Source organism: Natrix helvetica (genome assembly GCF_964273705.1).
Source record: "Natrix helvetica genome assembly, chromosome: 6".
Classification (NCBI taxonomy): Eukaryota; Metazoa; Chordata; class Lepidosauria; order Squamata; family Natricidae; genus Natrix; species Natrix helvetica.
Genome location: NC_138553.1, coordinates 29,263,517 through 29,290,695, shown reverse-complemented (window position 1 = coordinate 29,290,695; position 27,179 = coordinate 29,263,517). Strand labels below are relative to the sequence as shown.

General features: G+C 43.3%; 1 protein-coding gene across 1 annotated transcript in view; it reads right to left on the bottom strand.

The window, feature by feature from the left end:
• TRIOBP (TRIO and F-actin binding protein) overlaps window positions 1-23,630 on the bottom strand; it is a 67,663-nt gene extending 44,033 nt beyond the window's left edge. The window contains exons 1-7 of the mRNA XM_081958506.1: window positions 23,475-23,630; window positions 21,417-21,607; window positions 15,550-15,695; window positions 12,614-12,740; window positions 11,874-12,048; window positions 3,126-3,516; window positions 2,121-2,253 (exon numbers count right to left, since the gene is read on the bottom strand). Of these exons, the coding sequence (XP_081814632.1) occupies window positions 2,121-2,253; window positions 3,126-3,516; window positions 11,874-12,048; window positions 12,614-12,740; window positions 15,550-15,695; window positions 21,417-21,530 (1,086 nt within the window). The 5' untranslated portion in view covers window positions 21,531-21,607; window positions 23,475-23,630. The remainder of the gene's footprint in view (window positions 1-2,120; window positions 2,254-3,125; window positions 3,517-11,873; window positions 12,049-12,613; window positions 12,741-15,549; window positions 15,696-21,416; window positions 21,608-23,474) is intronic.
• Window positions 23,631-27,179: the final 3,549 nt, after the last annotated feature.

The following is a 27,179-nucleotide window of genomic DNA, read 5'->3' as shown; positions in this document are numbered from 1 at the left end:
TCTGTGTATCCTCCACTGCCTTATAATCCCAAGCAGAAATATTTAATTGAGGCAATATTTCTGAAAAGAAATGTATACTCTATGTTGCAAAAGAAGTGCTGCCATTGCTTTTAGCCCAGGAAACTGAAGGTTCTCTAGATATTGTATAGAACTACAAATATCATTGATGTCTGTGATTGGAAGTGTAGGGATTTGGAGATAAGCAACTAGCAATCGACTATTTTTCAGGTATTACAAAAAGAGATAGTGGAATTCTAGGGATGTAAGATTTAAGCAGATGGGTATTGCATATGCAGAAAAAACATTCTATTCTAAAGCTGAATAGCTCAAGACCAGTCTTTCCCAAACCAACATCTTCCAGATTGGTTGGGATTGCAATTCCCATAATTCCCCAAGCATAGCGATTAGGAATTCTGGAGACTACAATTTCAGCACATCTGGAAACCAGTGATGTAGGTCAAACGAAGTGGTTAAGCATGAATTTGGTGGAGTTAGGGAAATCAATGATTACTCATTGGATACTTTTCTAAGTCTTCTGAGATTTTCTTTGACCTTTTCCACATGCTTTGACCTTTTCCACATGCCTGCCTTGTAGTCCAGGATGCTAAAAAAACTATGTTCTATGTATATGACAAGGAGTTCTAAAAAAGTAAATGCAAAATATTGAAGAGGCTAAATTCTGCACTAGTAAAAGGAATTTGCAAAATATATAGAGCCGGGATGGCGAACCTATGGTACGTGTGCCACAGGTGGCACGTGGAGCCATTTGTCAGGGCATGCGAGGTGAGTTCACCTTTTTTAAAGCCATTTTTCACCCTCCCCAGGCTCCAGAGGCTTTATAGGAGCCTGGGGAGGGCAAAAAGAGACTCCCCCCCCTGCAGGCCCTCCAGAGGCTTCATGAGCTTCCCTGAAGCCTCCGGAGAGCAAAAACCTCACCCCTATGGGCAAACTGGAAGTTCAGGAATGGACTTCCGGTTTGCTCGGAGGGTTGTTTGAGCGCTCCGGAGGCTTCAGGGACCTTCAGGAAGCTTCTCTGAAGGCTCCGGAGCAGTCAAAACGACCCTCCGAACAAACAGGAACTGAAGCCTCCAGAAGGCCTCCGGAGGGGGAGGGGGGCTGTTTTCGCCCTCCCAGGCTCCTATAAAGCCTCTGGAGCCTGGGGAGGGCAAAAAAAGCATGCAGAAAATGGGGGGTCACGCCTGTAGTGCGCTCATGCGCACTGGGGGGTCATGCATTGCATTATGGGTGCGGCACACCCGCACACGACCCCCCTGCGCTCCCCCCACTTATGGCACGCGAGCCAAAAAAGGTTCGCCATGTCTGATATAGAGGATTCTCAATAGTCCAGAAAAGTTCACACGGTGCAATCAAAAAATCAGTATGAGATTAACAGGTCAAGCAGGTTATTCTGAGCTTCTGACCTCTGACCATCCCATGTCCTTGCTGCCCCCAGTATATTTAAAACAAACAACAAAATATTATTTTCTAAGGATAAAGTAAATGCCTACATCATGTGGGTTCATACATAATGGCTATTTTTCAGATCTCATGTTCGCATCTATTATTACAAGAACAGACATGCCCTGGGATTGGGCCACTGGCAGTCACCACTAGCACTTGAGGAAATTAAAATATAGGTTTCAACTATTTTTAGTTGCCATGCCCACACATGAAAAATGATCTGCCATCCTTTGGCAAATGAAATAGAAAAGCAGTTTCTTCCCAACACCACGTTGCAAAGATATATAAGGGACAAATCTGATATCCTTACAAAGTTAGCACATCAAGGAGAAGATTAAATTGGTTTGCTTCTCCCTTGCACCATGGTGAATTTTGTGCAACCGGGAAGCGTTTGTTACCACAGCATTTTCAAGCTAACAACTCTTATGTGCTTAGAAGTGGTACAATCTTCAGCTGTGGTGGACTGGTCTGTTCTTCAGTATTCTGCCCCATAGTTGAAAAACAAAGCCCGAAAAGCAAGAGTTTCATTCTTCAAGGTTGACCATCACCGAAAGCAAGACAAATTAAGGAATGCAACAATGAAAATATATTTTTCTTTTCTCCTTCAATATCCAGCTGTTAAATGAAACTGAAATTCTGTCTGTGGACCAGCCACTTACTTCTCGGCCCAGGGTGGGGCTCGACTGCCTTCTGACTAATCGCCCTTCCTTGGCCAGCTTCAAGGACTTGCTGTCCAAGCGTTCCAGGAGGCCCTCTTCCAATGCCTGGAAGACTTCCAGTGTCTCTGACTTCCTAACAACCAAAAACAAAAAGACAATCTCTAGAAACAATTGAAATAACCTGCAAAGTATCTCCACCTTCAAATATGGGCATTTACACTCCAGGATACATTTTTCATATTATTTCTAATACCTATAAAAACTTCTCTCTGTCTGGTAGCCTTAAGCCCTGTTTGACAATGAAATCCATTATTCTCCCAAAGTCAAGTGAATGTTGGTATAATAGGTATATAATACAGTCAGTCCTTGACTTACGGCCACAGTTGAGTCCAGAATTTTGATCGAAAGTCAAGTCACCACATGAGTACACTCAATTTTATGACTATTTTTATCATGATTGTCAAGCTTATCACTACAGTCAGGAGAGGGAATGGGTCTGGATGAATGGCAGGTGAGCACGGATAGCTCCATTTGCGCAAGCATACCCCCCGCTCGCACAAGGGGAACTGTGTATGCATGCTCTGCTGCCTACTGCATGCGCAAGAAGTGCTATGCGCGTACTCGCCTACAGCTTCCGTGGCCCGAATCTGAATAGACTGCACTCCAGGGCTTGGAGATCCCTGCTATAAAGGGCCCAAAAGAAATGTTCTCCATATTGTCATAGATGAATCTTTGTAGTAATAGCAATGGCACTTAGACTTATATACCGCTTCGCAGTGCTTTACAGCCCCCTCTAAGCAGTTTACAAAATCAGCCTATTGCCCCCAACGATCTGAGTCCTCATTTTACCGACCTTGGAAGGATGGAAGGCCAAGTCAACCTCCATCCTGGTGAGACCCGAACTGCCAAATTGCTGCCAGTAATGTTGTTAGCGCAAAGACTTATCTAGTTCCTATGCTTGTGACTGAGAAAGGATGCAGTTTGGGATGCACCGGCATTTCTTACCTGCGTTCCTGCCCAAATATCCGTTCCACCTCTGCTCGGCCTGGACTCCGAGCACGGCTGTGCTCTTTTTCAAAAGCCCCCTGGTGATGGAGTCGTTTGGCCTTGGGTAAATCAGCCAAGATTGTATAGTTCTGCTTTATCAGCGCACACCGGCCCTCCCCACTGCCACTCCTGTGCCAGTTCAGCTCTGAATCTGCCAAGCTGAGGGAGGAAGCAGTCCACTTGCTTGCGCCTGTGGCATTGCTAGGGGCAGGCAACATGCTATGGTTTGGACAGGAAGCGGAAGAGATCCAATTTGACTCTGATTTACAACACTCCAAAGAGAAGTAGCTACTCTCAGCTTGATGCTTCCTCTTGCTGTCCCCACAATCCTGGCTCAAAGCCCTGGGTTCTAGAAGGAAGAAAAAAAATGACATGACAAATTGTTCAAAAAATGTGCACACCCCTAGGAAGAATACAGCTCAAAAACAACTCCGAAGAGAGTTGCTTTCAAGACAGAATTGGGAAACACAGATCCCAAAGGATTAACAAAAAGCATCCTGGCTTATTCTTTATCCAAATCTTCTTCTACAATGATGGAGTAGTGTTATTCGAGACCAACTGTCCTGCAGACATATCGAACTACCAGTTTCTAAGCCTCAGCCTGCCTGCCCCTTGACTATGCTGGTTAGTGAAAACATGAGTTACAATTCAAATATGTAAGTGATGCCAGTTTGGTGAAGCCTCTTTTATTATCAACTAGCTGATAACCCGGCATTGCCTAGGGGGAATATGTCCAGACCAAATGTAATTTCTAATGTTGGATTTTCCTCCTTATCAGAGGGAGCCCCCTTGCAGAGTACTGTAAAGCCGTTACCATGGCAACTCCACTGCGCTGTACAGTGGAAGCCAGTACAGCAGTATTGCACAACAGGCTGTATCTTAACAGAACACACACCCCGAGGGGTGTTAGGGGTGTCTTACTCCCCCCCCCAATATTTTTCTCCAGAGAATAAGTCATCTGTGTACCAAGTGTAGTTGAAATTGCTCGAGGCATTCCAGAGTTATTCTGGAACACACACACACCTGGAACTATTCCAGAATAACTAAGAGTTATTCTGGAACACACACATACATATATAAGATTATGCTTGTTGATGGCCAAATTGACATAGCAGACCCTTCTGGCCAATATAAAGCTTGATTTAAAAATATTTTTATGAGACCAGGGAATTGAAAAACAACCTTTTGGCATTTGTATGGTGAGCAAAAAGGAAAGCCCTCAATCCCCATCTCATAATTTCAAGGTGGTTGACAGGAATTGTGAGTGGATGAGGATAAAGATGGTTTTGACTGATTGCAGTTTTTCCACCACCCCTGAGGACAAAATAAGTCTTCCATCGTCAATGAGGAGAGTAAGATGAAAACACAGATAATCTTTACAAAGAAGATTTGTAATTGAAGATGTTGTACACTGAACTAAAGCAATGTGCATTCCATTCCTTCATGAGGCCATTCCATGAACAGATTCCAGTTTCTAGCTCTGAGATACGATCTGCAGAATGCCGGTTTTCAAAGAAGGGAAGGAAGAAGAATTTCTAAGTCCCTGATCCAAATTTGTTAACACACTGTATGAAAATATTACTGAATAAATACATATTAGTATTTACAGTAGTAATACCAGGGGTGAAATCCAGCAGGTTCTGACAGGTTCTGGAGAACCAATAGTGGAAATTTTGAGTAGTTTGGAGAACCGGCAAATGCCACCTCTGGCTGGCCCCAGTGGGGTGGGAATGGGGATTTTGCAGTATCAGTCCCCAGCCACGCCCACCAAGCCACGCCCACAGAACCGGTAGTTTTAAAAAATTGAATTTCACCACTGAGTAATACAAAGGCTACTTAGAAATCCAATGAAGACAGGGCTGGGCTTTCACTGGTCAAAGGGAAAGACTTTAGTGCCCAATACTGATTCACTTCCTCTTCCTCTGAAATTTTCTTATTTTTTTCTGTCTTCTCTGGGAGGTTGTTTCAAGTTTTTAATCAGCTTCTTAATATTACTTTCTTTTGCAGCTTCCGGGTGAGGATCCATGATGGGTTAGACATTCCTGTGAGAGGGGACAACACCACGGCAAAGATTGGCAGCCAGGTTGCAAGTTCTGACTTAAACATGTGTCACACAAGGCTGATGCCTTTGGAAGTTCTTCTACTCATTCTGCCAACAAAAGTTTCCCCGGAGAAGAGATCAACAGATCATCCACTTGTGTTGTAAAGTAGAGGAAGAGGCCCAGGAATTAAGCTTTCTTGTGATCAATCATAGGCTGAGTGGCTTGGAAGTAGAGGGATTACCACTGCACTCAAAAACACTGTGCAGCCCTATGGACACTTGACACATCAAAGCCTATTTTTTAAAAAAAACACTTTCGGATATAATAAATGTATGTCTTAAGAGAGATTTCTCTAAGCAACAAGAAATACTAAAGACATTCAGTTGACTTCTTTTTGGAATTAAGAAGAGGGAAAAAATTAATTTTGACTTAAAAACAAACAATTTAAGATTGTGATTTAAATTTTATACAGATAAAGGATAAACAGAACAATAATTTTTAAAAAAACAGAAGACGTCTCTTTAAAAATAGCAAAATTAACTTGACAACTAGACTGAAACTTCATTGGAATATTGATTACTTATTAAAGAAATTAGATATTTGATGGGCTTTACAAAATAAGAAGATACGCTTAATATGAGTCAGATTGTGTGACTGTAACTATGGAGAGCTAATTAGGACTAAAGTGTTAAAGACACAGAGAGAAAAACAGGAGAAGTCCCCTGGGCGGACAACTATTGCTCACCAAATTAAGCTTCTACGGAGGTAGTTGTCTATGTTAACAATGAGAGAAATGGAAATAAAGATGAATTATGCGAAACAAAAAAAGTTGAATCTGCAAGTAAATCAGAGAAATCGCTGGCATATGTTGTGAAAAGAAAAATAAAGTAATAATAAAGTTACAAGAAGGAAATACTGAAATAACAGATAATGCAAATATGCAGAATGTTTCTCCAGCATTGTTCTACTCTATATAAAGGGCAAGAAAAACATACTAAAACAAGAAAGGCAGCTGGCTCAAATGGTCTGCTGGCCTCTTATTATAAATGTTTTGAGGGTGAATGTTTACAACATTTACAACAAACAATGAATATTATTCTACAGAATGGAAAGATTCCTGACAGATGGAAAGAGGTCAACATAGTATCAAAGGGTGATAGAAAGAAGAGGATTATGATGTAATTTTACAGAGAAGTTTGATTAGAATTGTATATATGATTGCCAAGAGGATGAGTCTTTACATGTTTTCTGTTCTCTTCTCTTTTTTATATTAATTATATATATTGTTAGATCTGGGCAACGAGAGACAGACTGCGGACACGAAGTGACTTAACAGCTCTTTATTAGTAATAATAGTGATCCAGCTTGTTTGGTAGTCGGAGGGTTCCCCTTTTATAGGGATTGAGCACGCCCCTCGACCAATCAGAGGGATACCTGTTTCCCGCTGTAGGAGCGGACCAGAGGGAAGACTTATCCCGATATATGTTAATATCTAACACCCCTCCCCTCCTAGATGGGACGTTGCGGTAGGTAACATAATCTTTTAGGTAGGTGGGTGTTTGTCTTGCTCGGGAGGAACGTCGTAGTTCGGGTTGGCTTGAAGTGGTTGCAGGACTGGGTGCGGGTTGGTTTGAAGTAGTTGCAGGATCGGGTGCTTTTTCTATTTCCCGTTCTGGAGGTCTTGTGCCTTCGTTGCTCGGGCGTTCAGGAGTTTGTTCGGCTGCGCTGTCTGGGGGTTTCTCTGTTACGTGTGTGTAGTCTTGTTCCACGCTTGGCTCGCCGGCGTCGTTGTTTCCTATGCTGGGGTTTTCTTGTGGCTGACTTTCCGTAGACAGGAAACTTTCGTCTTCATTTCTAAGGTTGGAGTGTGCTAGGCGACCCCGCAGTTGATCGATGTGCCTTTTCCAATTCCGCCCATCTTCTAGCTCTAGCAAATACGATCGTGGGCCTGTGATGCCTATGACCTTTGCCGGCATCCATAATGTTCCCCCCGTGTAGTTGTGAGCGTATACTGAATCCCCTACTCTGAAAAACCGGACCTTACTTGTAGAGTCTGGGGGAGCCGTGGCAGAGTAATTCGGATGGAGCCGGTCTAGGTGAGATCGTAGGCGACGGCCCATGAGTAGTTCAGCGGGGCTCCTACCCGTCGTTGCGCTCGGGGTAATGTGTTGAATGAGGAGGTAATGGTCAATGCGTGTTTGCCAATCACCTGGACCCATCCTGGCGAGGGCCTCTTTTGCGAATCGCACCATTCTCTCCGCCTGTCCGTTTGATGCTGGGTGGAATGGCGCGATGAGGGCATGCCGGATTCCCAACCCTGCTAAAAATGTTTCAAAGTGCATGGCCGTGAATTGGGGCCCGTTATCGGATACGAGGAGATCTGGCAGGCCATGGGTGGCGAAGAGTCGCCGTAGAACCTTTATGACTGCCTCTGCCGTGGTTGAAGTCATTAGGACTACATCTAGCCACTTTGAGTATGCATCCACAACTATAAGGAAAGTCTGACCTTGGAATGGCCCTGCGAAGTCGATGTGTATTCGCGACCAGGGTGCTTTGGGTTTCTCCCATTCTGTGGCGGGCGCTTCCGGGGGTGCTGGTCTCGATTCCTGGCATGGGTCACAAGTGGCCACCCACTCCTCTATTTCTTTGTCCATGTTTGGCCACCACACGTAACTTCTTGCTAACGCCTTCATTCTAACAATCCCCGGATGACCCATATGTAAAGCATCTAATACATTTTTACGTAAAGCATGCGGAATAACAACTCGATCCCCCCACAACAAACATCCTTGTAGTACTGAGAGCTCGTCCCGTTTCGACCAAAACATTTTGAATTCCGGGCCCACATTTCCCTTTGGCCACCCCCTCCAAACCCAAGTTTGAACTTGTTTTATTAAATTGTCTTTAGAGGAGAACCTTGCAACATCGTAGGAAGAAACCGGTCCCGAATCCAAACAGTCAATGAGCAATACCGGTACTTCTGGAGTGGGGTCTGGCAGAATGTCAGGTAATGGGCAACGGCTGAGTGCGTCTGCGTGTCCAAGAGTGGAGCCCGGTCGATGTATCAATTTGTATGAATATGCAGCCAGGAAAACAGTCCACCTGGTCATGCGAGGAGAAAGGGAGACCGGAGTGGGGCGGTTTCCCGCCAAAAGTCCCAACAGCGGTTTATGATCTGTGATCAGTTCAAAATCGCGGCCGTAGAGGTATTCGTGGAAACGCTTTACTCCCGCGACGGCAGCCAGCGCTTCCCTGTCCATTTGGCTGTAATTTCTTTCGGCCGATGAAAGAGTTCTGGAGTAGAACGCGATGGGTGCTTCTTTTCCGTCGGGCATCCTGTGGCTGAGGACTGCTCCAACTCCGAAAGGTGATGCGTCGCAGGTCAATACCAGCGGTAGGGTCTGGCTGTATTGAACAAGCAATGAGTCAGTGGTGAGTAGACGCTTTACTCCGGCGAAAGCTGCAGCTTCGGATCGTCCCCATTTCCATGGTGCGTTCCTCTGGAGTAGACGGTGTAGTGGCTCAGCAACGGTCGCCTTCTGTCTCAGAAAAACGCTGTAGAAGTTAAGTAATCCGAGGAAGGCCTGCAACTCGGTCTGATTTCGTGGTGTGGGGGCGTCCTGGATCGCCTTAATTTTCTTTGAAGTGGGGTGTATTCCCTGACCATCGATTCTATAACCCAGGAATTCTACGCTAGGCACGTTAATTTGGCATTTTTCTTTTTTAAGGCGGAGACCCTTTTCTCTGATTCTGGCCAAAACAGATCTGACTCTTTTGTTTAATTGCTCCTCGTTTGCAGCTGACACCAAGATGTCGTCAAAATAGGGGACGACTCCTGGTATCCCTTGCAACAGTCGTTCCATGACGCTCTGGAACAATCCTGGGGCAATGCTAACGCCGAATTGTAGCCGGTTGCATTTGAATGCTCCTCTATGCGTCACTATCGTTTGGGCCTCCGCTGTGGCGCTATCAACTGGCAGTTGCTGGTAAGCTTGTGCCATGTCTAACTTTGCGAATACCTTTCCTGGCCCCAACGAGTGCAATAAGTGCTGTACTACTGGCACAGGATATGCGCTCTGTTGTAGCGCGACATTAATTGTGCACTTATAGTCCGCGCAGATGCGGACTGATCCGTCTGGCTTGACTGGGGTCACGATGGGCGTTTCCCAGCGCGCGTGATCTACCGGCTCAAGGATTCCTCGCTCCACTAACTTATCTATCTCTTTGTCTATTTTAGGGCGGAGTGCAAAAGGCACTCGTCTCGGTTTAAGTCGGATTGGCGCCACTTTAGGGTCTAAATTGAATGATATTGGTTTACCCACATACTTACCAAGACCGGGGCTGAACACATCCTCGAATTCCTTAAAAATCTGTTCAGCGCTGCTGTTTCTTACGGCGTTGATCCCGGTGACTTCTAACCCCAGGGCTTCAAACCAATCAAGCCCCAGAAGGTTCTGCAATGGCGCGCTGGCGATGGTCACGGGCAGCTGGGCTTCGATGTCCTTGAAACGGATGTGGAATGTGCCTTGGCCCACGATGGGGACTTGGTTCCCCTGGTAGTCTCGTAGCAGGACGTCTGGAGCGTGTAGTTGGCTCTTTCTGAGGCTAGGGATAGCCTGTTTCATGGATGCCCATGAAATGATCGTCAGGGTCGATCCTGTGTCGACTTCTAGCTCGCAGGGTGAGCCCTCCAAGAGGACTGTGACTCTCAGCCTTTTGGGCCGCTTAGGGCGGACTTGATGTATTGTGGTGAGATACGTTCGCAACTCCTCTCTCTGGGTCAACTCTATCTCATCGTCTACATCCTGAAAATACTCTCGTTGAGCGTCTTGATAGAACGCTCGTTCAGCTCTTTGTGTGTATTCTCTCTGGGGATACGCTCGCTCAACTCCTTGTGAGTAATCTCTCTGGGGATACGCTCGTTCAGCTCTTTGGAAATGTTCTCTCTGGGTAAACACTTGTGGATTTCTCTCTGGGCGCCCTTTTTGATTTCGCCAAGCCCCTGGGTTGGGCTTCTGTTGGCGGTACATGGGTGGCTGCCGTGAGGCAGGGACTCCGCTCCGGCACACTCGTGCGATGTGCCCAAGTTTGTTGCAATGCGAACAAACAACGTTCCTGAACCTACAAGTAGACCTGGGGTGATTCCCTCCGCAACTTGCGCAGGGCGGCAAACGGGATCCGGGTCTCCCCCCAGGCCTCAAGTGACTGCTCTGCATCAGGTGACTGTCCTCGAACTCGGGATTCTCGTAGTCAGGGCTTGCGTCCTCGTAGTGCACTCTGGTTTGCCTTGCTGCTGGCTGGTTTATGTTGGCCCCTCGTTGTATGGTTACAGATGATTTCTCCGCTGATTCTGACGCTCTTGCTTCGTTTAACGCTGTCTGTAGGGTTAAATTCGGGTTTGCCAACAGCTTCTTTTGCAGCGAAATGTCTCTTAACCCACAGATGAGTTGCTCTAAGATGTGTTCTTCCAGATCCCTGTATTCGCAGTGAGCTGCTGCTTTTCGTAGGGCTGCAACATATTGATTAATGGATTCTCCCGCCTTCTGAGTCCTCATGTTGAATTCTTTGCGGCAGACATGGCGGGAAGGTTTTGGCGCGTAGTGAGTTTGCAGAGTCTGTTGCAACGTTGTCCACGATACTGCTTGTATTGGAGTAGGCACGGTGAGGTCTCTGGCCGTATTGAAGACTTCTTTTCCGCAGTAGCCGAGGAAGATGTTTTTCTTCCTCGCATCGGTGATCCCCGTGTATTCGTTCGCTTCGAGGAAACACTCGAAACGAATCATGAAGGCTTCCCATTCGTCGTTTGCTGGGTCGAAAGGAGCGGGGGGAGCATGCATCGCCATCTTCTCTGTTTGAATTTGCCGCGCTGCGGTGATCTGAGATGGCTGTCGGAATTGCTGCCGAATTCCTGGGCTGGATCAAATCCGGAGATTCTGGAGGTAGCGTTCTTCGTCCTATCTGTCTCTCTATCCCACCTTCGTCGCCAATGTTAGATCTGGGCAACGAGAGACAGACTGCGGACACGAAGTGACTTAACAGCTCTTTATTAGTAATAATAGTGATCCAGCTTGTTTGGTAGTCGGAGGGTTCCCCTTTTATAGGGATTGGGCACGCCCCTCGACCAATCAGAGGGATACCTGTTTCCCGCTGTAGGAGCGGACCAGAGGGAAGACTTATCCCGATATATGTTAATATCTAACATATATTTCTTTTAAAAGTACTTGTATATAACCAATTTTTTAATAAAAACTATTTTTAAAAAGTATTATTTCTTTTTGCCCTTCAACCACCTCTAACCCATCTAAAACCTTCAAGTTCTTTGAAACCTAGACAGGGCTTTTCCAAACAAACACACAGTATTTCCTGACTACTGTTTGAAATCCAGAATAACAGAAAGTTATATGAACTGAAGACTAATACAACTGGAAAGCAACATATTAGGGAAGATTGATATAAATGGTGGAGCAAAATGAAGTGTGTACATGAGTTGAGAGAGAAAATAATTTTTATTTTACTTATAAAATAAATTTAAAAAACATTAATTTTATTTGAATACAGATTTGTTTTCCTTTGTGGAGCACTAGGACAGAACTCTTTTTATGAGTTGAGTATTTCCTTAAAAAAAGGTCAACAGTAAGTTGTTGGTGATGATAAGAAAACACACCTGGTTTTAGACAACTCCAAGATACTGTTCTCCTGCAGGCTGTTGCCTCAGCCCATCTGTGCCTATCAGGGTGCAGGTTTTCAGATTGTACCTTTTTCTTCAGACTTGTGATGTGTAGTGAGTTTTCTTTTTCAGATTCCAAAATGTTGCTGAGCAGTCTTGTCATTTCCTGGTCCTAAGAGAATAAGAATTAGCATGTCACTAAAAAGTCCCTACCAAGAATCAGGTTTATTCATGTAACTTATATTTCATAAGGCGAGAATGTTGAGAAATAGCAAGGTTGCAGGTATATGAAGCACTATTAAAATACTGACTTTTGCTTGTGGAATCGATGCACAACTTGTTTAATGTTTGTGTGAAGACTGCATCAGGACAATTAGAATAATGTTGTTATTATTCTTTTGAAGAAAGAGAAAGTTTTTAAGAGTGAATGCAACATCTACCAGGGTCTGGTTTGTTAACTCTGCCTGCAAAAGATATGTTTCCAGAAGGGTCAATGAGCAAATTTTGGGACGCGCTATATAACTCTTTACATAGAGAGAATGTAAAGAGAGAATGGAGAGAATGTGCAGACTCTGCCCTTCAGGTCACTAAAAAATGTATGAATGGAAAAAAGTTCATTGTACGTTTGTTGATCTAGAAAAAGCATCATGGTAAAAAGAATCATGTTAACCATGGAATGTTTTGCATGCATATGGACTAGTAGATTGTTAAAGCAAATATGAGAATCGACCTCTCACCTCACTAAGCATGGCATTGCCATCTGCATCAGTCCTGGGCGTACTGCTGGCATCAGGGCATATATTTGCTGCTTCAGATTCTTCATCGCTGCAGTTGAGCTGAGTGTACTCCAAGTTTTCTTGCCGGCTGTGGGGAAAGCAAGAATAAAAAATTATTTTTATTTGGTGGTGACTTTACTGACTTAAACATGTGTCGCACAAGGCTGATGCATTTAGAAGTTTTCTACTCATTCTGCCAAGTGAAATTCTATATTTTTGCCCTGGTGTTCTGCTCTTCTATCATCATTGGTCTACTATAAGAGCCAAACATGATTGTACTAATGTCACTGCTCTACTCATAGTTGTCTGAAGTAAGAAGGCTGGATGTATCCTACCAACCAAGAAAGATGTAAGATTGCAGTTTATGTGGGAGAAACTCTATATAGAATCCAACCAGCAATGGATTTTACTACTTTGAGATAAAGGTAAAGGTTTCCCTTGCACATATGTGCTAGTGGTTCCTGACTCAAGGGGGCGGTGCTCATCTCCGTTTCAAAGCCGAAGAGCCAGTGCTGTCCGAAGATATCTCCGTGGTCATGTCGCCGGCATGACTAAACGTTGAAGGCGTATGGAATGCTGTTACCTTCCCACCAAAGGTGGTCCCTATTTTTCTACTTGCATTTTTACATGCTTTCAATCTCCTAGGTTGGCAGAAGCAGGAACAAGTAATGGGAGCTCACTCCGTTACATGGTGCTAGGGATTTGAACTGCCAAACTGCCGACCTTTCTGATAGACAATCTCAGCATCTTAGCCACTGAGCCATCGGTCCCTCTTTGAGATACTTCCATGCATATAATTCCTTCACTAGCAGCATTCTCTGACCATGCTCAAACTGAAATACTAGGTTTTATTTTATCTTTGTTTAAATCCCACCTTTATTATTTTTACAAATAACTCAAGGCAGTGAACATATCCAAACACATCTTCTTCTTCCTATTTTGCCCACAACAAAACCATGTGAGGTGAGTTGGGATGAAAGAAGAGACTTACGAAATGTTTTAGCTTCCTGGAAATTTGGATGATGTAAGGGAACTATACATCAACAAATAGTCATCTCTTAAAAATATTTACAAGTCTCTCAATAAAAATAACATTGAAAAGAATGTATACAATATGAACAGCCAATTAAATGGACCATACTGAACATCTTCCCGTTCTCAAGTATTCCAGTTCAATTACATGACTACTAATTTTTTAAAAAAAAAACACTTGAAATTAACATATCACAAAATAAAAAAAAATGCTTCCAACATTATTTTCTTCTTTATGGTTAACATGAAGAGAGTGAACAGCTGAGGATAACCAGTAACATCACAGAATGTGAGATTAAAATAGTGGGTTCTTTTGTTCAGTTGTGTCTCAGCAGAAAATGAATTACATTTTGATTTTTTTCAAAAAGGAAAAAAAATACTATCTTGCCAAAATAGTTTTAAAAAGTTCCCAACAATGTGAAGCCACAACTGCAGGTATTTTAATTGGTGCTGACCTTCATGTACATCAAGTTCTTCCCAACAACGTAAAATATGCATCCTGGTATATTTGTGTGGATCCGAAGCGCATGGCCTTTTGCTATCGACAGATGGACATTTTGACAATACACAGAATTTCTAAGTGCTGTCCAATTTTTTGGGTGTGTGGCACCCAGTGTGTTAACGACCACTAGGACCACCATAGCCAGTTTATGCCATTAACTTTCTACTTTCAGACCTCAATACTTTGTGGTCTTCTCCAATTCTTAATATTATTTCAGAAATGGTTTATTGCCGTGATGGTGAATGTATGGAACGCATGCCACAGATGGCACCTGGAGTCCTGTCTGCGGGCATGTGAGCTGTCACCCAGCTCAGCTCCACCGCGCATGTGTGCGCGCCTCCTGCCAACCAGCTGATTTTCGGGTGTCTGACGCACATGTGGGAGACGCATACGCATGTGTGGGGGTTGCAAGCACATGTGGGGGGGGCATGGGAGGTACGGGTGTATGTGATGCTCCCTCCCCTCGTGCTCCGTTTTTGGTGCCGGGTGGCTTCAGGGAGGGCCTCCCGAGCCGGGCGAGAGGTACTTTCGCCCTCTTGGAGGCTTGAAGAAAGCCTCTGGAGCCTAGGGCGAAAATTCCCCCCCCCCTCCTGTGGTGCAGGAGGCCGAGTAGGCCGCGCAAGGGGCAGAGTCACAAATGCATGCACAGGGGGGGAAGGTGCATTGCATTGTGGGTGTGGCCACGCCCATACGCTCTATCACGCACATGCACATGATTTCGGCACACAAGGAGAAAAAGGTTTGTTTGTTTGTTTTATTGGATTTATATGCTGCCCTTCTCCCAAAGGACTCAGGGCGGCATACAACATTAAAAAACACATATTACAAAAGTTAAAAGGAAATTAGAAACAATCCAAAAAACAAACCCAATTAATATAACAATAACATTTTAAAAATTAGATAAAATTAACTGGCCAGGCCAGCTTGCTGGAAAAGCCAACTTTTTAGGGCGCGTTGGAAGGACCGGAGGTCAGGGATTATGCGAAGCTCCGGGGGCAGCTCATTCCAGAGGTTAGCCATCACTGGTTTATTGTCTTTCTTCCTAGCACTGAGCAAGAATGACTGGCCCAGGGTCGCCCAGCTGGCTTCGTGCCTATCGTGGGATTAGAACTCAAGTATCCCCCAGTTTATAGCCCATTGATTTAACCACTACACCAAACTGGCTCTCCTGTATATTAATTTCACTTTATATGTAAGCCTGTGGACATTGTGCAAAATCACATGTTGTCTACCATACAAAAAAAAAATTGTTCATCCATTTCACACTTTTGAAGTTTGACCAGGAAACTCTGCATGCCTATTAAAGAACCAGCTGTAAGTTTCAACCATAAACCATCTTTTGTCTCACAAACACAGTGCTTACCTTTCTCTTGTCTCTTCAGAGCCCACATATACGTAGACCTTACACTGGGATGCTAGAATGCACAGGGAGTCCCATGGATCACCAGGATCAGATTCGCCGGTAGTAGCAATGCAATTAGGAAGGGTTATGACATCTTTTTTGAATACCTGCCAGGAAGAATTGAGAAGCTATAAAACATGGGCAGCCACAGAGGTGCATTACTGCTTCTTCAGCAGCTCACAGAGGAAAGAAAAAGGATGACCTGTAAACAATTAAAATCCCCATTATTCCAATGAGCCTTTAGCCTCTGTTGGTTTGTTTATAGGTGCCCATCTTGTGGTTATCTGATTTTATTTTAATTCAGTTTGTTGAGTTTTATAACTTTTGTTTCGATGTGTTGTAGTTGCATTGCCCAGAATCCTTCAATACAGGTAGTCCTTGACTTATGACCATAATTAAATCCAACATTTTTGTTACTAAGTGAGACATTTGCTAAGTGAGCTCTGCCCCACTTTACAACCTTTCTTGCCACGGTTGTTAAACGAATCACTGCAGCTGCTAAATTTATAATCTGACTTCTCCATTGACTTGGCCTCCAAAAGTAATTGTATGACCCTGGGACACTGCAACGGTCATAAATGTGAGCTAGTTGCCTAGCGTCTGAATTTTGATCACCTGACCATGGGGATGGCTGCAACGGTCGTTAAGTGTGAAAAACGGTCTTAAGTCACTTTTTTCAATGCCGTCGTAACTTTGCATGGTCACTAAACGAACGGTTCTAAGTCAAGGACTACCTATACTGGGACTCCATGTATTTTTAAGCAGCACCTCAACAAAAAAGTATCTCAAACGTTTTGTTCATTTTACAAGATTTAAGTTCACCTTCAGTCATAGCAATGCCAGGGCAATCTGGGCCAATGATGCTCTTAGACCAACCAATCAGGTTAGTTGTTAGGATCCTCATGTTAACCTCCTTGACTCCTGGAGGAAATGTTCCTATAATCTAACAAATAAAGAGGCCTAGAACAGTGATGGAGAACCTTTTCGGCACTGAGTGCCCAAACTGGAGCATGCACATCAGGGGTGGATTCCTGCCAGTTCTAACCTCTTCTATAGAAGAGGTTCCACAAATCTACAGTGCCGTTTAGAACCGGTTCCAGCTCCCTCCCCCCGCCCGTACGCACATCATCAAGATGAAGAGCGAGAGGAATTCTGGGAGTTGAAGTCAACAAGTCTTAAAGCTGTCAAGTTTGAACACCCCTGGGGTTTTTTTTCCTAAAGGGTTAGGGGTGCAAGGGTCTTGTAACTAGACAGCTTTAAGACTTGCGTGCTTCAAATGCCAGAGTTTCTGAGCCAACATTTTGGTTGCCAAGCAAGAGCATTGTTAGGTGAGTTTCACCACATTTTATGTTGGCCATGCCCACCGAGTCACATGGCTGGCAAGCCATTCCCACCCGGTCACAGGGCCATCAAGCCATTCCCACCCGGTCACAGGGCCATCAAGCCATTCCCACCCGGTCACAGGGCCATCAAGCCATTCCCACCCGGTCACAGGGCCATCAAACCATTCCCACACAGTCACAGGGCTGGCAAGCCACTCCCACAAAGTAGGCCACACCTACAGAAGAGGTTCTACAATTTTTTGAAACCCACCACTGATGCACAGGTGCTGGAGCCCTAGAAACTAGAAGACCAGCTGGCCTGTGCGCATACGCGCACCGGCCACCTGATCTTCTGCTTTCCGTTGTGCACATGCAAGCCAGCCAGCTGGTCTTTGCGTGTGCCGGAGCTCTGGAAATGCGTGCACCAAGCACCTGGTCTTTTGGTTTATGGCACGCAAATGCGCCCTGAGCAGCTGATCTTCATGCGTAGCCAGGTAGCTAGTGTGTGTATTCGTACCGGCCAGCTGGTCTTGACGTTTCCGCTGCTCCGTCACGCATGAAGAGCAGCTGTCCAGCATGTATGTGCATACCGGAAACCAGAAGAGCAGCTGGCAATGGCATACGTGCTCACAGAGAGGGCTCCGCGTGCCACCTTTGGCACATGTGCCATAGGTTTGCCACAGTGGTGGGTTGCAGGAGGTACGCCCTAGTACGGTGTACCGGAGCCTGCCCGGAGTACCGGATACCGTTCCGGTATGGTGCTCCGGAGGGCTCACCCACCCGCCAGAGCTCCTTACCTGTCTTTTTAAGGATTCCGCACTTAGGCACATGTGCATGGCATGTACAGCGCCTGCGCAACACTCCGTGGAGCAGCTGGAGCATTGCAGAGGCTCGCAGAGGTGCTAAGACACATGCACGCACTGCGCGCGTCCATGTGGACGCCACTGGGCCTGTTCCAACCGTAGTGGTTGGAATGGGATCCAGAACCCACCACTAGTTTGCCATCACAGGCTAGAATGAACTTTGAAAATCCTGAACCAAAAAGCTCATAGGAAAAAAAATATAAATAGCCCATTACCAATACTGGTCTCCAGCACCTCAGTCAACTTCCTCTGGTCGTCGGTTCCTACCATTCTTCAGAGAGGATAACTCATCTTAACATTTAAGATAGTAATCTAGCACCCACAAGGTATTTGAAGTACAACTTTCCCCAGCCCAGCCAACATAGAAGAGATACAAGATCTATAGTCCAAAATATCTAGAGAGAGGCCATGTACTAGCTACTCGTATCACAGCTATTCCTCTTTATGGACATATCTTTGTCTGACAATATTTCTAAGCTCCCACTCAGGCTGAGCCCACATAGTGTGTGAAGCTAAGGTTGCTGAATAAGCCATTAGTTGGGTTCACACAATATGAACAAGTCAAAACCAAATCAACGAATACAGCTTCATGTAATGTACAAACTCAAATTAAAGAGTACTTTTTTTATTTCTAGCTTGTGCCAGGCTAATGGGATAATTGTATCCTGAAGGTTACAATTGGCCACCCCAGTTCCAATTCTGCAGAACTGTTAAACCACAGATTTGCTAATTGTAGCTCGGGCCTTAGGTGATTACCTGGCTGATTGCACATATCACAGAGCCATAAACCACTATTTAGAAGTGAAAATCAATCATATTATGGCTTAGCATATGGCTCCCGATCAAGCCCATGGTCTACCAAGGATGAACCATCTAATGGGAAGCATTGCCCGCTCTGCTCCAGAGAAATGGAGTGGCTAGTAGCAGGGGTGTAGGTAAATCGTCCTCTTCTACTCAGATCCTAAGTTGAATTTCAAATGTGCCTGTCCCTTTAAGAGCATCCTATTGCCTATTCAGCCAGAGAGCCATCCACCACCTCATATCAGTCAGGTTACCTTAGCAGATTTTGATCAGCAAAGGGAGGGTCCCTAGCAGACTGGCTGTCAGCACCTCCATTTCCCTTCCATTGTCCTGCTGAAGCTCAGGAGGACTGGCTCTGGGCTGCACATAGCCGAGCCAGGAGGAAATACTAGAGGGCCAGGACTGGAGAGAAGAAACCTCATTACTATTTCATAACCCTGGGCTGATGCAGCCCAGTGAACAAGACACACTCTATGCCCCATTGTTTACATTCTACAAGTTGGCACTCTATAAGGAGGGACGGTGCTGACATTCAACCAGTCAGTCTGCACCAGGCCAGAAAGCATGCTACAGCATTGCAGAAAATAAACAGGGCAGGTTTTACCTGCTGAATGGCTGCCTGCCGCACAGCCATTAAAGTCACAGAATTCCTAGCCCTTTAAGAAAAGAAACCTATTGGGATCTCCACAGTAAGACTGTGAGCTGATATTTTCAGCCACTGACACTGTTAACACAATCCTTAATTTATCAAGGTTTTAAACTAAAGGTTAGAATTTTATGGATATTCCACATTTGCAAACAGCACTACTAAAGCAAGCAAGCTATGGCCAAGGAGTGTTTTGCCCCCTTTCTTTTGGCAAGCCATCATTGTTTTAGGAAGTGCTGGGGCTGTGACAAGAGTAACTTCTCTGCTTTGTCAGGATGCTCCAAAACAAGAAAATAGAGGATAATCCCTTCTGATGCCTCTCCCTACCTTAGCAGTCTTTAGCAAGCTACCTGAGAATTGGAAGTAGGGGAAGAAATCTAAGCCCTCAAAGAACACCAGGTGGAGGAAGGTTAGCTTACAGGCTGAATAATCAGCCTTCTGGTATAACAGGCAGTTGTAGAATTTCAGTAGATGTAGTACTATACGAATTTTTAAAAGGACATTATTTTCAATATTCCCACTTCACATTTTTAAAGGTAGAGGAAGGAGCATGACTTGCTGATTCTATGGCCAAAAACCCCGGTGAAACCATCTACATAAGCAGAAGTCAAAGGAATCTAGAGAGAACAAAAGGAAATAGAATAAATCCCAAATAAAGAACAGCCAGCAGTCCCAACTAAGGGATTGAGAACAGTTTATGAAGAAAATGCCCTGTCATCTAATTCTCCTGGTGGGAGCAATAGAGAGAGGATGAGGCAATTTTCTCCCTAGTTATTTCGACCACAACCTCCTCCACTATCCCAAACCTAGGATCATGGACCTGCACATCTAGAATATTCTTGTGGGAGAGGAGAGACTGCAAATATTCAGTCATCCCTGCTTCCTTCAGTTCTGAAAAATAGGTCAATAACTTTGGAGAAGGCCAAAGTTATTGAAGACACTTGCCATTTTTCATATTGGCTGAGAATGATAGAGTTCAATATATCTGGAGGACACTAAGTGCTTATTCCACAATAATTTGAGTGTTTATTTCTAAGATAAATTGTTTAGCCATTCCATCATGATTACAGCATACATATAATTTTCCTTCTATGGCATGTCTAACTGAAGCACACCTGCTTCAAATGTACCACCTTTCTTATAATCACTCTGCTAAGTATCCAGTTTGAACCTTCCTGTCTTTCAAATGAAGAATTCCATAGATACATGTCCATTTTTTTCCAGAGTGCCTGTAAACTGTTCCAGCAATTTATGTTATATTCTGTATCCAGAACTGCATAAGAAATTTGGCTTGCCAAGTCAAAATATTCCATTTTATGTACTGAAATTGATTAAGTTAACTACTGAAACTTATTTTAAGATTACTTTAGTCATGTGCATGAAAATTATAAATATTTATTCTAGGCTGGTTCAGTATACTGTAGACTTACATTTAATTTAACTGATTTTATTTATACCTTTTATTCCTTTTGATGTTTTAAAATTGCAATCTACAGTATGAGAAGTGTATCACAACAAAGATAAAGATTCCCCTGAGTTCAGTCAGCTCCTGGCAACTACATAAATAGATCCACTCAATCTTTTCTGGAGGATTTACAACATGGAAATGATTAGCCATTACCTTCTTCTGATGTATTTTTCCTTTCTTTCAACTTTCTAATTTAGCCTACAGCCAGAGAATTCCTAGTTGTGTCCCATCCAAATACAATATTAAAAACACCTTTTGCCCTCTGAGAACATCATCTGCTGGGGGGGGGGGCTCATGATAAATTGCCAAACTTCTTGCTTCTACCTCCATTTCACACCTGCAACATCCACAAATATCTGTACCAACTCTAGCACAAAAGTGCTTTTAAGAATATAAAAAATGTAAAGAGATGAAGTAGGTTCACTGAACAGGATTACTACCTTTATCCTTTGTTACATTAAGAATTAGTTTGTTGGTAAACTGCAGCTGATGAACGCTTATCCCTTTTGATAAAGTCTGCTAGCTGGAAAAGGTGGCTAACAGACACCTGATTTTTTTAAAAGGCGGATTGGTTGCCATCACCTTAAATCTTAATTACCAGAAATATTGCTTCTGTTTTAACACCTTACTGCTGTAATGCTCCTCTTGTAACATTTACGATGCTCCCCTTCCCAACACTAAGCATGCCTCATGAATTAATTTTTCCTCCATGTCAGAATCAAGCTCACCTGGTTACCATGTTGATGAGCAGTGATTGTTCGCAAACAGTTCTGGCATCTGTTCTTGGCAAACATATTGGCCTCAAATTTCTCACAGAGAGCATAATCAGCTGGTTCGGACATAGTCCAAGCAAGGAAGGAAAGATGCCTTAGGCAAGTAGTTTTGTGGCGAGATGGAGAGAGTAAGGAGGGAAGAGCACCTGTGAATGGATCAGGAGACAAGACACAACAATACCTCTTGTTTCCTCCAAACTTATCAAAGAGAAAACATTTTGTACAGCCTGGCATCTACTAGCAATTGTAAGATTGCTCTCTCATCACCTGAAAAAGAATCTTCAGATGGGAATATCAAAGCTAGAGAGATGGCTAGTGACATGGGAATCAAGTATTCACCCCAAGTATATTCTGTTTAAGTAGACTGGCTATGTGCATTTTCTCACTTGAGAAAATCACCTTAAAGAGGTTTTCTCAATCTGCTGTCTCCAGTACAACTGCAGATTCTGCCCCCCCCCCAAATGTTAGCTTGCTGGGACCCTCCAGCAAGGTTTATTCTTTGGGTAACTGTGGTTTAAAGAGAATACATTTTCACAGTTCTAACCTGGATGCACATAGCTCAGTAAAAGCTTATATAAATATCCTGTTCCATCATCCCAGCTGGGAGATATTGCTTCTAACTTTCAGGCTAACTATAGCATGTGCGTTGCATGCTAAAATACTTGTAGTTATTTTGATGCTCCTGCAATATGCATTTTTTTCAGATGCCCATGTTTACCACATGCATCTCTCTGTGAAGTGTTTGACAAGCTGGTTCTACTTTCTAACAGATAGTGGAAATGGTGTGGGTCAACATGAAGCTTAAAACTTTGGAAAAGGAAAATGAGAGCAAATCATAACCCTTTACTTTTAACAAGGCAGCAATTAGTGCAGATTCCATCAAGGTAAGAACCAACTTAATGACAGTGGGTACTTTTCTGTACTTTTAATTATTTATGATCATGGGATATACATTTAAGTCCAATGTCTTTGATTGAACTAATTAAACACAATTGCCCTTGCCATTTAATATTTCAAACTTAACATTGGTTTTATATCCTTAATTCCCCATCTCAATTTCTTCTGTATCTTTTTTATATATTCTGTGTCTTGTGTGATTATTTATGAACTCTCCTGTGCTTTTTAGTGCCAGTTTGGTGTAGTGGTTAAAGCATTTGGCTAGAAACCAGGAGATGCCTTAGAAACAAAGCCAGCTGAGTGACTATGGCCCAGTCACTTTCCCTCAGCCCTTGAAAGGAGGTAATGGCAAATCACTCCTGAAAAACCTTGCCAGGTAAACTGCATTGACTTATCTAGGCAGTCTCAGAGAATCAGACATGACTGAATAGGAAGGGGGGGACTTATTAGGGTGCAACATGAAAGGAATGACTATAAGTCATGCTTCTATGCAGTTATATATCAACTGATTCTTGGGATAACTTTAAAAAACACTCCACAGCATAAGCTTTACTACGCAAGCATCTCTTCCTAACACACAAAATGTAGCTTCTGCTCATTCATTAGAAACCTGACGTAAGGATTTAGCACAATTTAGGAGTTAACAGTAATTTTTAGAAAGAAAATTAGAAATGATTTTTACAATGCATGCTATACATAGACTCAAATTTCATAATCCATGTCTGCTGAACATCTTTATTTTTATATGCTTCCTTGCGTGATTCCCCCTCCCCCTTTCCTGCCACTGTTTTAAATTATCTTGTAATACATTTAGCAACACATAAAAATCAAGCACAGCCACTTAAAACTATTCTGGAACTTAGTAATAGAGGAAAATTTTATTGTAGCCGCGAGAAATTCACAGCCTCTAAAGAATTCACTTTCTGCCTGCAACTGAAGAAAATAAAATAGATTTTCCAATTATCAACAATTGGAAAATGTAAATTCTTTTCTACTGAAAATTTAAATAAAATGGTACCATCTTATTAAGAATTGGATAGTTTTGAATACTAAGCTATAGAAAATAGCAAGCTCATACATTATTATTACAGCGTATAGGAGAAAAAAAGAACGCACCTTGAGAATGCAACTCCTACTACGCACGCCTACACTTAGTTACAACTGGAACACTTCCACCGCTGACTTTTTTTTTTTTTATGAATACAAACTTTCCTCCGAGGAAGTGGATCAGGACTCCACCCACTAGCCTCCTTTCCATTGGCTGAATGGACCACACTCATTTGAATGTAATATCTCAATTGATTGCCTCAGAGGTGCGGGGCCGATCAGCAACGAATAAAATTTCTGGCGATATTGGAAGTTTTTGAGTTGGATCTTTTTCGGCTGCGGGGTTTTTGCAATTAAATCGACGACGCCTCCTCTCTCCCAGCATTTTATTACAACCCGCGTTGCGGAGTCGTTGGGCATGTGACTGATTTCTCCCCTTCGTGCTTTCAAGAGTTAGCACGCTTTTCCTTTCGCGCAAACCAATATTTTTTCACGCTTTCGGTCTTTTTTCACGACGAGATGAAATAGCGTACATAAACAATGCCACGCTTTCGCACCGCGTGGAGTGGATCCTCTTGATTTTTGCCGTGGTCATAAGCGTCTTTGGGATCTCTCGTTTCCATGACAAGTGTGTGCCAACTTTCCTGGGCCCTGCTCTTGGTCAAGTCTACCACAAGAGAGTATTTTTGACGAGGATGCTGTTTGCTACTGATGCAGCATTGTAGCCTTTTGGGCACATAGTACTGCTTGTTGTATGTGTCTTTAGATTTTGTTCCAAAATGCCCCCTCAAAACCACCTGGGTGGTGTTTAATACAGAAATTATTAATATAAAACAGCTATCTCAACTAACCTGAATCTCACCAAGCCCCTTGGTATAAACTTCAAATATAATTAACTCACGGGGTGGTTATGATGAAAAATGATAAGAGGAAGCACTATGTATTCTCCATGAATCAGGATATAAACCAATTTTATTTATTTGTCAAGCATGTATAAGGTAACAGATATAAGTAAAAACATGATTATGAATACAGGAAATGGGTATGAATAAATGAGGGACAGGACAGGGACAGTAGGCACATTGGTGCGCTTATGCATGCCCCTTACAGACCTCTTTAGGAATGGGGTGAGGTCAACAGTCTAAGGCAGGGGTGTCCAAACTTGGGAACTTTAAGACTTGTGGACTTCAACTCATGCTGGCTGGGGAATTCTGGGAGTTGAAGTCCACAAGTCTTAAAGTTCCCAAGTTTGGACACCCCTGGCCTAAGGTTAAAGTTATGGGGGTTTGGGGATGAAACCAGAGTCAGATAGGGCATTCCAGGCATTGACCACTCTGTTGCTGCAATTATCTGTGTTTCTTTCATCTCTCACATACAATTTATCCTTGTAGCAATGTCTTCTCCCTTTTCTCTCAACCGTCTCTCTTGACAACTTTTCTCTTAACACTCTGTAGTTGGATCATCATTAATCAGGATTATGTGTCTCTTCTTTCTACACAAGAGGAATTTTGATTAAAACAAAGCTTAAGCATCTCTAGACCACCCAAGCTTACTCTTCTGCATATTAGTAGGAAAAACTAATCTGTTGCACATTTAAGTAGAGTATACAGTAATTATGGATGGCCCCCAGATGTAGCAAGCCAAATAATGATAAACCCTGCCATTCTATGCTATAGTAGCAGAGAGTAAAAATATCTAGTCATAAAGCATTACAAGCAATTTCATCTGCTCATACAACACACAAAGCCAAAATCAGATAAACCACATTAGAACTTAATCTCATTTAAGAACACCAGCCATTGTAGCAGCTATCTCCAGTCTGGCATCCTCCTTCATACATCTTTGCCATGTTGGCTGAAAATTCTGAAGCCAGAATCCAAACACATCTGTATGGCATCAGGATAGGGAATGATCTATACATTTAATGGGGATGGAGGGAGGGGGAATCTTCAAAGAAGGCAGGGAAGAAATGCAAAAATTCTACTTCAAGGTACATGTGCTCTTTGGAAATTAGGATCAAAGGCAACCTCCCTTTCATTGCTGTCTATTGGAGAACAGTGAGAATATTAATAATAAACCTCATGTCTTAATTACTGAACCTCTGATGGAATGATACTGAAATTGGTCTGATCCAGCAGGGCTCTCTAAATCCCCCCCTCCCACTTCTCTGGTGTTTTCCTGTCTTCCTGCAATCCCCGTTATAGAAGTGGGGCTGAGCTATCTGGCAGTTGCTTGCACTTCAGAGCAAAGTTAGCAACCTGGTCTCCAAATGTTTGGACTAACTCCCATTAACCACATTCACTGAAGACAGTGGGCTGCCTATATGTTTTAAGTGTTGCGGGAATAATTCCAAGATGATATTCCTGCTAACAATTCATTTCTTGTGCTGGCTTCTACTATGTTTAATGCTGGAGTACTTTGCATGACCAAAGTCCATTCAAGATGTTAGCAGCTAATCATTTTATGCTATGTGTCCAATATAGGTGATGCACTTGTGTTCCTGGTGAAGAATTGTATTTGGTGCATGGTTAGATTCTCTGTTCCAACATGACATTGGAGGGAGACATACTAACCCTAAATTCACCACCAACTCCTATGAATGGTCAGGAAAAGCAGCTTGCTAGCATAAAGTGAGATGGGCAGAGGTTGGAGTCTTGATTTTCCAAAAATTGCAAAAATATACCCATCACACTATTAACTAAACCCACTAATAGGACCTCCCAAGGCTTCCTGGTTGTAATGGAAATTTGGGACAGTGTTGGAGGAAATATTCTTTTAAATACTTGGATTCTTACCACTTTACAAATTAATCTGAACACTCGAAGTACAGTTCAGTAATCACAATCAGTGTGACATTTTCAGGACTAGTGTAACATGGGCTTTATATCCATCCCTCTCAACAATTAGGCAGATGCAGTCTGCATCAGTTACAGCTTTTGCGCTGAATTCAAGATAGCTTCATGAATTCATTGCAGCAATCCAATCCAAAATTTCCTTGGGCACGGAGCACTGACATTAGGCTATCCTGGTCCATGTAGGATAATAGTTCGCACAATTGTCGAAGCTGGATGTGGGTATGCAAGTATCTTCTTTAAAAAATTGTACCATCCAATTTTTTTTGTTTGAAGGCTTTCCAATAGCTGAGAAATCAGAAACAGGAAACCACCCAACTGCCATGAACCTAAGTGTTTCTGGCATTTAGCCTTCAAAAATAAGGAGCAAAAAATACTTTATCCAGCAAGTGCTGCCTTTCAAAGCCCTAACATGACTGAGGCCACGAGACACATACTGTATACAGCTTGACCTCCAGGTCTCACCTCTCCCCCTTTTGATTTCCCCATCATAATGCATTCTTTCCCTGTTCTTCTGGGCTCTGCAACCAATTACAAATAGATCAAAAATCTTTTGGTTTGGTGTGATTATTGCCAGGGCACAAGCTACAGCATCTGCACTGGCTGTCTCCCCAAGTTTCCAGGCTGCTGTTAGAACATAATACAGACAATCCTCTCTCCCTGCCTCCTGTTCTTCTGCTGGATAGGCAAAACAGTACATCCAATAATTCTTTTTGATCTGGAGATCTAATTCAGGAATTAAAAATGGCAGAAGCCCTGACATTTAAATGTACTGTAATTAAATGATGCTCAGACACAGAGCCAACACTTTGAGAGAGTTCCTCTTTAGAACAAAAAACAAAATGCAGAGTTATAGATCCCCCTAAAGAAACATTTGGATCCTGGTCATTTTAAAAAGTCTCTGACAGCTAATAGATCAACT